Raw genomic sequence first — 15,883 nt, forward strand, 5'->3', positions numbered from 1 at the left:
TCACTACATTCATGCATTAGAAGTGGAGAGGTAGGATTTTAACAAGCTTATGGCAAAGTGATTGATTAAGTGGATTTGAGAGAGAATTACCCCAAACTGGTGAGTAGAGTGAAATAGTTTATATCTTGAGTGTTTTCTCTTTTGTTCATTCCCATTGCATTAACTGTGCTCTACTTTAATCCCTTCTCATTAATTTAGGTTACTATAATTGCTTGTTTGAAAAGTTGGATTAATGGCACTACTGCTTTCTTACTTTGAATTCATAGGGGCTCCCATTTGTATCAATGCTATTCTCTTGCTCTGGTTTTGTATTGCCTTTGTCTAGGAGTACAAAGGTTTAAGTGTGGGGGATTTGATTGAATCCAATTATTCTATGTTATTTCATATCATTTTGAGGGTTATTATCATAGATTTTGGCTTCTTTTATTGATAATTGTGCTTAATTTAGATTTAGAGTCCTTGCTTTGTGTTAGTGTCTTTTTTAGGGTAAAATCGTCATAATTAGTTATTAATTGTATTCAATTGATTTCTAGGAAAATTGATACTTCAAATTGTTGCTTTTCTTTGTAGGACACTTGAAAATTAGAGCCAAGATTGAAGGCTAAAGCATTACACAACATGAGAGTTTCTAAGAAAATGCTGTGCTGTAGCAAAAAGTCTGAAAATGTGCATCAGTGGCTATTCTGGAATAGTTCGTCGAGGCAAACTCTTAAAATCTCACTAGAATACCTCTCTGGAATAGTTCGCCGCGGCAAACCTCTTCGTATCAAGAACGTCAGATTCGGATCCAGAACGCAAATATAGACCCTCTACTCATATGATCCGACCTAGATTGACCCCTCAAGCCCTTAGAAACCCTATTTTTCGACCTAACACTCCATTCTATCAGGAAGAACACCTCTATTCTCTCAGCCTCTTGCTTCTCCACCTCCATCTTCTTCCCTATCCATTTCCTTCACCTTTTCTTCATTCCATCTCATTTCCTTCCACTCCTAGTTGCCATGGCTGACGAATTCACTTCGGTTGGAGTTTTTCTTGAAGCTGTGGAGGGCTAGGGTTTACCAACTCTTGAAGAATGGTGGTGTGGCATGAGTTTCCATACTTCAAAGGGGAGTTTAGTTTTAGTTTTCAATTTTTAGCTATAATTTATGGCTTTCTAGGTCTAGGAGTTGTAAATTGTTAGTTAAGAACTTGGGATTGTTACTGTAATCATTGGTTAATGATTTACATTTGTAGTTTGGATTGGTTAATGTTGAATTCTGTGCTTCAATATATGTAGTTACATATATGTTTCCTTGTAACTCTCTTGATTCTCTCTTATCTTCCATGGTCATGTTTTGATATTGAGTTGATTTTGGGTTGCAATGAACCAATTACATGATCATTCTCAAATTACACATTAGGAGAGCTTAACAATGTTTTCGTTAATGAAGTTCACTGATTTAAACATTGGACTCAATGAGTTATTAAGGTTGTTATTAAGAAAACCTAATGGATTTGTGAAACTCCTAATATCTTGAGTGAACTATGATTGCCATCAAAACCATTCTCAGGAGATTTCCTATCATTCATTTCCATTCCATCATCATTATCAAAAAATACCAAAAATATAGTAGCTTAGGTTTGTTTTCATTGCATTTAGTTTAGTCACCATTCATTTAAATCTTAAAAACCAAACCCCCTTTCATTACATTACATGGCATTTAGTCTAGCTTAGGTAATTAATAAAGGCTCCCAAAAGTGAAATGACCCAAGTTTGCACTATACTGCTTAACTTGGATTTATTTTCGATTGAGAACCCCAAGGCGAATGACAAAAGGCTCTCATCACAATGAGTATGGATTAGGGAAGGATAGAAGCCTTGAAAAAGAGTTGGAATTATCATGTTTAAGTGGTATTTAGATTGATTTTTTGAAGAAAACCAAGTTAGGGACATTATACTTGCCATAATGAGTTCTTAGTGTAGGAGTTTGTTTTGTTGTACATTGATAATTCCAATGAGTTTAAAAGGTGATTTTGTGGAGGGAAACACCAAGAAAAAATGTTTGAAATCATTGGAATCAAAATTGAAAATTTTGAACTTAAAGGGGGTACTATTCGACAAAGTTAAAATGGAAGGGAAGGAGTGTGATTTTGTTAAATCTGAATTGATATTTGGATTCTACATAAAAAATTGTATAGGAATAGCCCAAGAAATTGATTGAAACAATAAAGAAATAATTATGTTAAAAATCAAGGAAAAAGGGGTTTTAATTGAGCTTAATGTCAAGCATTAGTGCTTATGCTTGAATCATTAGTAATTTGGAGTATGTTTATGCTTGGAATGATAGGCACATTGCAAGAGATAAAAGAGAAACACAATTTCTCTAAAGAGGTTGAATTGAGTTGTCAACCAAGAGGTAGCATTCAACTCATAATTTGGTTGCTTTCTTACTTGCTAAATATGTGTGTGCTATGTGATTTATGTTGCCATTATGTGATTGAGCAAATTATGTGATTATGTATGAAATTATATGTTGAATATGCCTTGGAAATATGTATCAGGAATGGCTTAATGGCTTGATGAATTGCTCTCTTTCCATGGTAAATAGCATGCACATGAAATGTTGCATAATGATGTTGATTTGATGTACACATGTCACGTTTTTACAAAGCATGAGTTGCATGACGATTATGGTTCTTTAATACTGAGATTTCTATGAAATCTCATTCTTTATATTCAAATTTCACCATCTACGAGTTAGACCAAGCAAAGACAAAGGGAAGGAAGTCATTTTGGAAGAAAATTGATTAATGTGCCTCTTGAGACAATGTTTGTAATTATTAGGGATTATTGTAAATTATTTTGAATGTTTATATAGATGATTAAGGATATATATATATGTGAACATTTACTCAAAAGTCATGCTTCAGTATTGAAAGTATGAGTGGATTGATGATTTGAGTTGAAAATGAAAGAAAAATCAAATATTGTAACTTAAAGGGATAAAAGTTGACTTTTTAGGGGTAAAGTTTAACCAATGATATTTTGAATAATTAGTTGAGTCTTGAATTGAAATTTGTCATGCTTATATATCTCATTTTTAGCTTTACAATAAGTGGTAATTCATCAAATTTGGAGTTTTGTACAAAAAGTTATGCCCTCCTAGAGTTATACATAAATCCTAAAAAATTGAAAATTTATCAAATAAACAGTACCACTTTAAATGAAATCTGGGATTAATGGATGAGTTCTGGATGCCCATAAGTATTTTCCCTTAAAGAGAATGTTCAATGTGACAACCGTTCTTGTAAAACCATTTTAGATTAAATCCAACAATTTATTTGAATGATTAACCATGATAGAAAAGAAGAAACCTTAAAATTTTAAAATCGCTATCATGGTTAAAAGAAATAAACTTATATTACGAGACGCATCAATCGTTAACTTGTGCCTTGGACTTTCAAAGTCCAGAAATATCATTCAACCATTAACCCAAACCAAACTTATACTTTCAAACACATGAACTAATAAAACATTTTAATATAAGTCATGGAGCCCATTAGTCAAAAGTCAACACTATCAAATGAGCCTAATACACAAAGTCTTAAATATCTCTGGCCTTCCAATGACCTCCCATATCAGATAGTAGTAATTAAAAGTATTAGTTTACAACATTAGAGTATATGGGTCCTATGTCGCAATATATAACAAATCAGCACATAGAACAAAAGCAAGGAGGCTATACAAGCTATAACAACACACTATGCCTCCGAAGCCTTCCCTGATAGGCCACCACTTGAACTATCACCTGAAGATAGTAAAAACCACAGGGTGAGACAAACGCCTCAGTAACCAACTTTCCAACTCATCATACATACTAACATGTGCTCGTGAGGTGTCAAGTGGGATAATTATTAAATCTCAATATCTATATACCAATGAAAATATAAATATGTATATTCAAATAATCTCAATAATCCAAACCCTCATTACGAGGGCTAACACACAAGCCACAAACGTCTGTCCTTCACTACGAGGGATCAATCCGACATAAAGGCCTATCCCACATTTTGGAGGATGAATAAGTAGTCACAAGGGTCCATCCCTTATTATAGGCCTATCCCACACATTCGAGGACGAATAAAAAGCCATAAAGGTCTATCTCTTACTCTAGGGACGAAGGAATAAGCCAACCAATATGTACCAATGGCGACCTTATCACGTGGTAGGATAGAGCTCAATACAAAATCCAAACAACAACAACCATTCACAATGTAACAAAAATGTCTCAATCTTTTCCCAGTATAATCCACAAGATATAAATCACATATCTTTTTCGAACTTCTCAATCACAATTTCAAAAATCCCACAAGACAATTTTTCATAGCTCAAAAAGTATAATATATCTACTCGAATTCCAATTAACAAATATTATTCAAAAATAGAAAAATACTCACAAACAATATATTAGCACATATAATAAGTGGAAAGTGGTTACCTCTCGCCAAAGAAATACTAAGGATTACCACAAGGTCAATCATTTGTTCAACCAATAATTAATCTACACAATTAATATAACCACATATTAATATAAACTAATTAATTAATTAAACTTCTCTATATTAGTTAAATTTTTGATTTAATTAAATTTTTATCCTAAATTTCCACAACTCTCATAACCCAAAAATTATTAAGTATTTTAGAAACAACTTAAAATTTCTAACAATCCAAATTATTTATTTACCACCTCCAAATTATTTACCTTAATAAAAAGGATTTTCCATAATTTCCAAATATAAAATTATTATGTTCTAAATTCTAAAAATCCAATTTTAAGTTTAAACCTCAAAATCAAACTATAAAAAATTCAATAATACTTCAAATATTTATAAATAAATAATCTAATCAAAACTTTAATGGTATAACTACCATATATATTTCTGTAAATAATAAAATTTTTGCTACAATAATTATTTTAAAACCTCCAGTCACCCAATAAATAAAATTAAACCGATTAAAATCTCAATAATATATCAAACAATCCAAATAAATTATTTAACTTGAATTTAATCGGTAAAAATATGATATATCCCATAAATAACAGATTTTCAACTAAATAAATTAATTTAAATACTAAAACTAACAAATAGAGAAATCTAAACCGATTAAAATTAACAACTCATTTACTTCTAAATTTCTATAGTCATTTTTTGTCAAAACTCAATACTTAGATCATATATAAATCTCAAAATTTTCTCCAATCACTATAGTAATAATGTAAATAGGAAGCTCAAAATATACAGGAAATATTCATAAAGAAAGTTTGATAAAAAGAAGTAATTTTATGTACTTAAAATATCTTCAAAGCTTGCCTTCTTCCTCACAGTAACCGTCGATAACTCTCTGCACTCTTTCACGCACTCTATCTCTCTTTCTCTCTATCTTTCTTGCACTGAGGAGGCAAAATGAATTGTTGGGGTGTATTTAACACCCCCCCGCACATTTATTGGGGGGGGGGATTTTCAAACTCAACCCCTAACCCCCCCCGCCCCCCAATTTCGGTGGAAAGTTGGACTTTTTTTTTAAGCTTTCTTATTATTTTATTATAATAAAATATTACTATTATTTTTTTACATAAATCCTTAAAATTAATTTAGGATATTACAATTCTCCCCACCTAATTAGAATTTTATCTCAAAATTCAAACAACCACACACAAGAAATAAAAACCAAAGTAATTGAAAATGCTTACTAAGAAAACAGGTAAGGGTACTCGTAACGCATTTGTTCCTCTGTCTCCCAAGTAGCATCATCGGGACTCATGTCCTTCCAAAAGACCTTAATAAAACGGATAGTTTTGTTCCTCAATTGTTTGTCCTTAATGTCCAAAATCCGCTCTGGTTCTGTTGGATAGGTCAAATTATATCGCAACTTGACTTCTTCGAGTTCAATAACATGAGATGGATTGGGATGATACTTTTTCAACTGTGACACGTGGAACATATCGTGTAAACTGGAAAGATATGGCGGCAGCATAATTCAATATGCAACAGGTCCAATCCGCTCTAAAATCTCATAAGGACCCATAAATCGGGGTGTAAGCTTCTTGGCTTTAATGGATCTACTAACACTGGTGACAGGTTAAACCTTCATAAATACATGATCACCCACTTCAAATTCTAAAGGTCTTCTCCGACGATCCGTATAACTCTTCTATCGACTTTAGGCCATCAACAACTTCTGCTTGATCAGCTCAATCTTTCTGGTTGTGATGTCCACTAAATCTAGGCCAATAATTGTTCTTTCACTTAATTCAGTCCAATAAAGTGGAGATCTACATTTCCTCCCATATAAAGCCTCATATGGTGCCATCTGAATGCTAGCGTGATAGTTGTTGTTATAGGCAAACTCAGCTAATGACAAGTGAGTGTCCCAACTACCCTTTAGCTCTATAGCACTGGCCCTCAACATGTCCTCGAGAGTCTGAATAGTCCTCTCGGTCTGTCCATCAGTCTGAGGATGATAAGCAGTACTAAACTTAAGCTTAGTGCCCATGGCTTCATGTAATGACTGCTAGAAGTTCGATGCAAACCTCGGGTCCCTATCTAAAATGATAGACTCCGGCACTCCATGAAGTCGAACAATCTCATCTATATATAGCTTTGTTAATCTTTCTAAAGAGTAAGTACTCTTGATAGGCAGGAAGTATGTTGACTTAGTCAATCTATCTACAATTATCCATATCGCATCATAGCCAACCAGGGTTCTTGGCATACATGTAATGAAATCCATAGAAATGCTGTCCCATTTCCATCGAGGAATATCAAGATTCTTTAATAGTCCGGGAGGTCTTTGATGTTTCTATCTTGACCTTTTAACATGTCAGACACTTCATTACAAAATCCGTGACATCCCTCTTCATTTTTGGCCACCGGTAATTCTTTTTTAGGTCTTGGTACATCTTGATTATCCTTGGGTGTATCGTGTAATTACTTCGATGCGCCTCTTCTAGAATAGTCCTTTTGATTTCCTCATTATTAGGGACACAAATCCTCTTCTTGTGCCTCAGGATTCCTTCTTCACCCATTTCATAATCAGGCACACCATGGGTCTCCACTTCCTCTCGGATGCTTAGTAACCGGTCATCCTCCATCTGTGCAGCCTTCAAGTTTCGAAAGAACTTATAATCACCCAAAATTGATTGTAGAGTGGCTGGAGCCTCATGGACCACTTGGAGATCTCTCAATCTCTCTAAGCAGTAGTGTTCCTCCAAACTCATGTGAAACACATGAACCGTTTTCCTACTCAAAGCGTCTGCAACCACATTGGCTTTACCCGGATGATACTTAAGCTCAAAGTCATAGTCCTTGATGAATTCCATCCACCGACGTTGTCTATTATTCAATTCCTTCTGATCTATTAAATACTTCAAGCTCTTGTGATCGCTGAAGGCTTCAAATTGTGATCCATATAAGTAGTGCCTCTAGATCTTCAATGCAAAAACCACCGCCGCTAATTCCAGGTCATGTGTAGGATAATTCTCCTCATGCGGCCTTAATTGTCTAGATCCATAGGCAACCACTTTACCTTCCTACATCAGGACACCCTAAACCCTTAAGCGAAGTGTCACACCCTGATAATTTTATCTTAATTGATGAATGATTTGAGACTGACTAAGGTCAAGTAGTATAGTAGACTGGTAGAGGATCCAGGTTATGAGGAAAAATCAGGATAGGGACATAACGGTCATTTTTGAAAAGATTGGTCAAGAAAGGGCAGTATTGGAAATAATGTCCGAAATTCCTGAAAATTCCCAAAAAATCATGAAAAATAGAAAGGAGGGTACAGAATAATGTTTGAGACTTAGAAGGGGAATACAGGATAAAAAATAATTTATCAGGGAATTATTTGTAATTATTGGAATTTTTGGTTAATTAAGGAAAATTAGCCAATTTCCATTATTTAAAATATATGGAGGCCTCGAAAATTCAAGGAAAAATAGGGATAAATTATGTGACATATTACCCTAATTTATAAAATTACTTCCCACCTTTGGAAGTACAGAGGTTAGCTTAAAGAATATTTATTACCGAATTATTATTGGTAGAATATTGATTTTTGACAGAATAAAATTTAGAAAATTATAGAGCGAGGTAAAATTTGAGAAAAATCATGGAATATCCTTGGAATGAGAGGAATTTAAGGAGGTGTTGAAATCAAAATTTTGTGATAGTAAATTGGCCAGGATTGTTGGCAAATTAGACCGAAAATACACAAATAATCAGTGGATTGCACTGAATATTGGATGAGTCATTTTTCTCCTAATTTTTAGAGTAATAATTTGGCCAAAATAAGGGGGAAGGACAAGGTTGGAATTTTCCAAATTGTTCAAGGGCATAAAGGGAAATAAGAGACAAAACATTAAAATAATATTCTTCTACCACATGAAAATCACACGGTGAATAGGTGTCCTTCCATGTGTCATGATCTCAAGGCTTGTGCTCTAAGATTTGTCTATGTGTAAAGTGAAAAAAAATGGACGGCCGAGATCGCATCTTTTTCACCAAGGGCATTCTTGGTATTTTGAAAAATTCAAGCCTATAAATACCCCCCTCACCCTTCATAATTTCAGCCAAGATGGTTTCCTAGAGAGGGAATGTTTTGCTCTTAAGTTCTAGGAGAGAGAAAGAAAGAAAGAAGAGAGAGAAAGGGAGAAAGAAAGGTTAAACGCCTCTAATCGCAGATTAAGAGCTAATTAAGTTACGTTTACCTTGATTAATTATGGTTTAGTGATAGCTAAGATTAATCATGTTATTTGATTAAAGATTAGTAAGTAATTAAGGTTAGTTACCTTGATTAATTAATGGCTAGTGATTAGTTATGTTAATTGAAGGATGATTAATTATGATTAATCATGTTGATTAAGGAATGATTAAGGGTTAATCATGTTGATTAGAGAATGATTGATGCTTAATCCATAAGGGATTAGTGACTTAATCTTAGAGGATTATGTTGTATTAATGACTATGTGACTTGAGGACCTTAATTAAATATTGGATTAAGGATTAAGGGTTAGTGACTAACCAAGAAAGCATGATTAATCATGGATTAAGAAAGAATTCCAAGACCTTAATTGAGGATTAAGGCTTGGTCAAACCAAAGTCAGAGGATTAGGAAAGATATACAGAAGTTATAAATTGAAAGGCACAAGAATAGTATTATATTGAGAAAGAATTGTATACTAGATATGGAATTTACCATACCCTTATTGTATGGTTGATAGGCAATTTTCTGGAAACCTAGGAGGACCTCAAGCAAGGAAAACAAGGAGGAAATATTGAGCGTGGAACCAGGGTAGCATGAACTTACAATTATTTTGTTGACTTGCATTTGGTGTTTCTGCTATGTGTGTTTATGTGCCATGAGAATGTTTATGCACTGATGATGTGAACTCCTTGCAATGTATGCCTTGGCTCTTGCATGATTGAGTTTTGATTGGAATGATTATATGCTCCATGATGATGACATGGATACAGAATGGTTATGGCAGGGCATAATGGCTAGCAATGTTATTTTACTGCATATAGCATGACATCTTATGCATGTTAACTTGATGGTTGTATGTTCAATACTACTAGGATTTCTATGAATTCTCATTCCTCCTATAACATGATATCCTAGGTGCCACTACCTCCAAGGAGAAGGGAAAAGAAGTAATCATGGCTTGAGGAAATTATGATCTATGTATGGTATTATATGGGTTTAAACCTTTCCTTTCCAAGCCATGTAAGCATATTCTGAGCATGAACACATGACATGATAACCTTTTTGGATGTATATTAATGGTAGAGTAGCTTTATATGTGAGTACGGTCTGCTTATGGTGAAAAACGAAATGGTGCTAGAATTAGTGAAAAAGGGGGATAAAAATGGTCTAAATTTGACCAAACTTTGACCAATTAAGACCCTAGTCAAATGGTTGGCTTTTCCCATGAAATTTGGCATGAAAATAGATCTTATTTTTCCCTTTAAAATGAGTAGTAAAGCGTCACAATTAGAGCTCTGTGCAAGAAGTTATGCCTTTCCGAAATTAGGCAAAAATCCTGGAAAATAGAAAAATGACCAAATGAACAGTACTATTTGAAATTAAAATTGGATATGTTCCTGATTAAATTGGAACCTAAGGTCATTTTACCTTAAGATGATGTTAAGAGCTTTGAGTGAGACTTGGAACAACCTTGTTTCAATTTTTCTAGAATTAGTTGTGATTTTTCAAAGTTATGCCAAGTTTAAGGTTACGGTAAATAGTAATGCGGGAGAAGAAATTTTCAAACTCAGATTTTTCAACCCAGTAACCTGTAAATGCGCTTCCGAACATCTTAACTTGGCATAATATAAGGATGCAAACGTAAGGTGTAACACGAAGCATCAGTATAAAGGGTGTATGGTTTACTAGAATCTGGAATAGTCAATACTGGTACTGTGGTCAACTTAGCCTTTAGTTCTTGAAAAGCTGCCTCATACTTTTCATTCCAGATAAACGGTTGGTCTTTCTTGGTCAACTTAGTTAGAGGCATGGCGATCTGAGAAAATCCCTTGATAAATCTTCGGTAATACCCAACTAAGCCCACGAAACTTCTTACTGTCCCAGATTTTGGTGTTTCCCATTTCAATATGGCATCGACCTTACTAAGATTAATAGCTACTCCCTCGACAGATACTACATGGCCTAAGAACTTCACTTCTCTAAGCCAGAACTCACACTTGCTTAACTTAGCATATAACTGATGATCCCTCAATATTCGCAATGCAATGTAAAGATGCTTTCGATGTTCTTCCTCGTTCTTAGAGTATATCAGGATATCATCTATAAACACCATAATAAACTTGTCCAAATACAGCCTAAAGATTTGGTTCATATAGTCCATAAACACTGCTAGAGCATTCGTCAAACCAAAAGGCATTACTAGAAACTTGTAATGTCCATATCTGGTATGAAAGGCCGTCTTTGGGATGCCCTATGCTCTGACTCTTAATTGATGATATCTAGACCTCAAGTCAATCTTGGAAAACATTGCTAACCCTATTAGTTGATCTAGCAAGTCATCAATCCTAGGCAAAGGATATTTGTTCTTGATAGTCACTTTGTTCAACTGCCTGTAATCTATATACAATCTCAAGCTCCTATCCTTTTTTCTCACAAATAGTACTGGGAATCCCCACGGTAAGATACTTGGTCTAATAAATCCTTTTTCAAGTAACTCTTCGATTTGCTTTTTCAGCTCTGCCAATTTAGAAGGTGACATTCAGTACGGTGCTTTAGAAATTGGAGCTGTCCCTGGTACTAGCTCAATGGAGAATTCAACTTCCCTTTCAGGAGGTAAACTAGACACTTCCTCAGGAAATACCTCAAGAAACTCCTTTACTACCTCGATTTGCTCTATACCAACTCCTTTATCCGTACTAATAGAAAAGAAAACAGTATATGCCTGACAACCCTTCTGAATACATTTAGTTGCTTGAGTAACAGATAACCATAAACGACCATTAATAGCCTCAACTATCATAGTGCATAAAGGAAGAGTTACTATCTTTCTTTTGCAATCCAAAATGGCATTATTTGCTGATAGCCAATCCATGCCAATAATCACGTTAATACCCTTGACGGGTAGACAAATCAAATCAATCACAGACTCACGATTCTCAAATTTAAGCACAAGACTTAAACACGCATATGTGGTTAACATAGTGGCTCTCATTGGAGTTGACACTTTCAACATGTAAGACAAATCATGCATTGGAAATTTAAACTTTTGAGCATATTCCGTAGCAATAAAAGAATGAGTTGCACCAGAATCAAATAACACAGGTATATCATGTCCTTGAAGAGAGATAGTACGTCTAATCAGATTAGGAGACATACCAGCTTCCTCTCTAGTCAAAGCAAAAACTCTCCCGGGCACTGTGGATTTGAAACTAGGAGTTTGCTGCTGTGTTTCTGGATAATTGCGAGCTATATGTCCAAACTTATGGCATCTGTAGCATTCTAAACATTATCCTGGATGATTCTTCCTACATCTTGAGCAAGGACCACTAACACTTGGTGTGGATCTAGTAGGCTCACAGTAAAAACTCTGATTTCCTCGCATACGGCTCCCCTGAGCTTGTCTCCTCTGCATATAGCCTTATGGGCTGAATCCTTCTGATTCTGGTTCTTGCCTCTACTGGAGCTCCCTGAGCTCCTATAACTATAGCTACCCTTCTTATTGACTCCTCCTATTGGCCTCATAAAACTAGAGAATCTGCCCTGATTATCCCAACGTCGACTCTCCTCTACCTCTCGGGTTCTGCGAGCTGTCACCCTGAGTTTCATGCAGGCATCCTCAAAACTCTTAAACTCATATAAAGCCATTTGCTATTTCAGTTCTGGCCTTACCCGTTCTACTAATTGTCGGGCCATCCACTCTGGGTTATCATTCTACTGTAGGTAAGTAACATGCTTGGAGAGGTCAATATATTTGGCAATAAACTCGTCCTTATGCATGTTCTCCTGTCAAAGAGCATAAAAAGTGGTTTCTTTTTCTTGTCTCATGGCTAGGGGAAAGTAGTGATCAAAGAACATCTGCTTGAATTCATTCCAAGTAATCCTCGAGTCATCTATGCCGCTTACGCTCCTCCACCACCTCTTAGCTCGGTCCCTCAATAAGACCACAGCTGCTTGCACCTTTTAATAGGTATTATAACCACAAGCCTTGAATATTTTCTCCATGTCATCTATCCAAGCCTTAGCTGTATCAGGATCCATACCCCCATCAAAAGTCTTTGGGTGATGCCGCTCTATGTCCTTCTATACACTTTTAAGGTTCACCGCCTCTTCTTTTCCTTGTCGCTTTTGTGAACTACTTTCTTCTCTGGTTCCTTCAATAGAATCCCTGTGGGTGATAGAATTTCCCACAGATAGCACAGGAAGCCCACTCCCTTCAAACTCTTCCACAGCTTTCTTGATTCTCAAATCTTCCTCCATCTTCCTTACTCTCTCATCTACCACCGTAACTACTACTTCCCTTAGCTGTTGTAGTAAGGTCTCTTGGTTAAACTGCAGAGGATTCGGTGGTTGATTAGGCGGGTTTGTAGATTCATCCCCACCTTGATCAATTTATCAGGATCGCATCTGTACTATCCTCCCTGTAACATCCCGATTTTTAGGCCTAGAAGTACTAGAAATAGCCTGAATGGGATAGGCTACCAGACCCCTTTTTAGTAGAGGTTCTAAAGATGAGAAAGGAAGTTAAAGCAGTTTCAGGGACTAAACTGCAAAGTGAAAGTTTTAAGGGGCTAAAGGGTAATCAAAGTTAAAGGCTCCAGTAAAGTCTCAAAGGCCTAGAAAGAGAAAAAGAGGCTAGATACATACCAAAGGTTAAGTTAAAAGCCTCAAAGAGATGGTTTTATAAGGTTGAGCCTAAGCAGGGGTAAAACCGTAAATTCAGAAAGTTACGGCCATCAGGGGTAAAAATGGAAAGTACTTAGAAAATTCTAAGAAAATCCCAGAAAATGGGAAATAATATTCTAAGGCTCTTTTGTGAAGAGAGATGACGAAAATACCCTGAGGTAACTTAAAAGGAATTTATAAGTTTATGGCTCTATTTGAGATATAGAGGTAGATTTAATTGTTTGAGTCATAAGGAAACCTCAGAAAATTATGGTAAAATGGGGATGTATGATCTAAGAGACTGTAGAAAATTATAAAATTAGTCTCATCCCCAGAAGACCAGTAAAATGGCTTTAAGAATACTTAAAAGCCATTTGTGCCGAAAATAGGCATTTTAAAGAATGATTTTTAAGTGGGGCTACAGGTTGAGTTATGACCTGAGAAAATTCACAGATTTTCTCTAGAATATAAGGAATTTTATGATATTTTTGGATGAATGTTTGGAGCTCTGGATTGAATAAAATGCTCCAGTCAAATATTAAATAATTTTATCCCCTAAATAGGAGACAAAACCAAAGAAAATATCTAAGAGCCATCATGACGATGCTGAGTCATCAAGCGTAGTCATGACACCGACGAGTCATCATGCTGAGTCACCAAGCATAATCATGACACCTACGAGTCATCATGCTGAGTCACCAGAAGATATTTATGGACAGCATAAAAATCAGAACGCAGTATGGGAATATTTTAGACAGTCTTTTGTCTACCCGTTATAGTGAAATCTCTACTGCATGACTCAGTAAGGTTAAGTAGCCTGTCAGCAAAGCTAATTATTTTCATCTATGCTTCTCTGAGATGGCGCCATATATGTACCTTTTATTGGCCAGAATTTTAAGAAGAAGTTGTCCCGGTGGTACAGGGTAAGTCAGGACCCGAAAAATATCCGTTACGATGCCAGATTGGCTTGATAAGTGGAGAAATAATTAAGGAAATATTTTTACACGAATTTTACATTTATTTTCTCCCTATTTTAATGCCATAAATGATGAAAGGACATGAAAGCGACAAGTGTATGGTAGATGAGAAAAAGAAAATATTACGTGTACGGCTAGATGGAAGACACATGTACGGTCGGATGCAAGACACGTGTGCAGTCGGATTAAAGACATGTGGCTTGATGATGTAAGCATGATGTCATCATGATGAGGTAGGCATGATGTCATAGGACACTTGTCAACTGTATAAGCAAAAGAGAAAATGGACGGTCTAGATCGAGCCACGTATTTTTAAGATCAATGATCCAGATTCAGTTTGTTTTTCTATAAATACCCCCTCCCCTCCCTACCATTTCGTCCAAGCATAAGGAATCCATGGGGAAGCTCTTGCAAAATGGTTTCTAGAGAGAGAAAGAAGAGGGAGAAAGAAAGGCCAAGTGGTTCCAAGCCAGATCAAACTCTAAAACAAGGTATGTGATGGTTATAGCACCTGATTTTATGCCTATTTCAGATTAGTTACTGTGCGTATCTGATTCTAAAATTTTTCATACTTAAAGTACGCTCTGTGAGATTTAAATCCACAGGTAGAACACTTCATTTGGATATGTGTACGATTTATGGTGATTTTTCAAAGTTAGGGTTTGAAATCTGGAAACAGTGTTGAACTTTTGGAAGAGTTTCGAGTTCCGTACAGTTCTGCTACTGTTCGGCGTAGAATTGGTTCCTGAAACTATTTTTCCCTTAAATTTAACTTAAGGAGCTTTCAGTGAGACTTGGAACCACTCAATTTTGAGTTTTTTAGAATTAATTATGAATTTTCAAAGTTGAGCAAAAATTCTGGAAATTCTACGTGAACAGTACCCGTGAAGCAAAATTTCCAGATTTGGTATTCTTGAATCTAAGGCCCTCTAAAGTGGTCCTAATTGAAAAGAAATGGATCTTAAGGATGGGAAATGATAATATTTATGTTGGAAAAGTTAGAAAGAAAAACCCTAAGACTAAGAGAAATGATTGAGGTTCAAGAAAGATAGTCTTGAACTTTATGTAATCTAGTGGTCCTAATGGATTGTATGATCATTATGGTTATGTTTAGGACCTTTAGAACATCAAAGAGGATGTTTGGTGATGTTGACTGAATGCCTACATGGTTGGAAAGTCAAGGGAGTCAAAGGAAAAGTAAGAGGAAAGCTTGAGATACAAGGTAGTGAACTTACCTATACTGTGTGCTTGATATGTATGCTTGCATGATGTGATTGTGTTGCCATGATGTGACTAAGCTATGATGAAATGTTTACAAAGTTATGTTTGCAAGTTTATGTTATGTTTTGCCTTGGCAATATGTTATGGAAGCATGAAATGCTTTAGCTTACTTTCCATGGCATTCATGTGTTAATGTTATAACATGTCATGCATGTGCATTATGTCTTGCATGCTTATAGGTAGTGTTTGCTACTGAGATTCCCTTGAATCTCAC

The 15,883-nt window shown here is 35.5% G+C and overlaps 2 protein-coding genes across 2 annotated transcripts; both read right to left on the reverse strand.

Moving 5' to 3' along the window:
* Window positions 1-5,734: 5,734 nt before the first annotated feature.
* LOC114757766 (uncharacterized) lies at window positions 5,735-6,538 on the reverse strand. The gene is made up of 3 exons (XM_028946843.1): window positions 6,322-6,538; window positions 6,067-6,113; window positions 5,735-5,968 (listed from the first exon to the last, which is right to left on the reverse strand). Exons 1-3 carry the CDS (start codon window positions 6,536-6,538, stop codon window positions 5,735-5,737), a joined length of 498 nt encoding a protein of 165 aa, XP_028802676.1.
* An 18-nt stretch (window positions 6,539-6,556) lies between these two features.
* On the reverse strand, window positions 6,557-7,364 carry LOC114757767 (uncharacterized). The gene is made up of 2 exons (XM_028946844.1): window positions 6,977-7,364; window positions 6,557-6,711 (listed from the first exon to the last, which is right to left on the reverse strand). The coding sequence occupies exons 1-2, from the start codon at window positions 7,362-7,364 to the stop codon at window positions 6,557-6,559; spliced, it is 543 nt and encodes a 180-aa protein (XP_028802677.1).
* Between the last annotated feature and the right edge of the window lie 8,519 nt (window positions 7,365-15,883).

The sequence above is a fragment of the Neltuma alba genome, unplaced genomic scaffold (genome assembly GCF_004799145.2).
Source record: "Neltuma alba isolate B1F8T4 unplaced genomic scaffold, ASM479914v2 tig00010627_pilon, whole genome shotgun sequence".
NCBI classification, from domain to species: Eukaryota; Viridiplantae; Streptophyta; class Magnoliopsida; order Fabales; family Fabaceae; genus Neltuma; species Neltuma alba.

Bases quoted from the DNA above. Each gene is read 5' to 3' on its own strand.
- LOC114757767 (XM_028946844.1), bottom strand. From the start codon at position 7,364: ATGGAATTCATCAAGGACTATGACTTTGAGCTTAAGTATCATCCGGGT. The intron at 6,712-6,976 runs GTAATTACACGA...GGATAATTGTAG, and splicing joins TCTAGAAGAGGCGCATCGAA to ATAGATTGACTAAGTCAACA.
- LOC114757766 (XM_028946843.1), bottom strand. From the start codon at position 6,538: ATGGGCACTAAGCTTAAGTTTAGTACTGCTTATCATCCTCAGACTGAT. The intron at 6,114-6,321 runs GTAGATCTCCAC...ACCTGTCACCAG, and splicing joins GGCTTTATATGGGAGGAAAT to TGTTAGTAGATCCATTAAAG. The intron at 5,969-6,066 runs GTCCTTATGAGA...CACGTGTCACAG, and splicing joins GCTTACACCCCGATTTATGG to TTGAAAAAGTATCATCCCAA.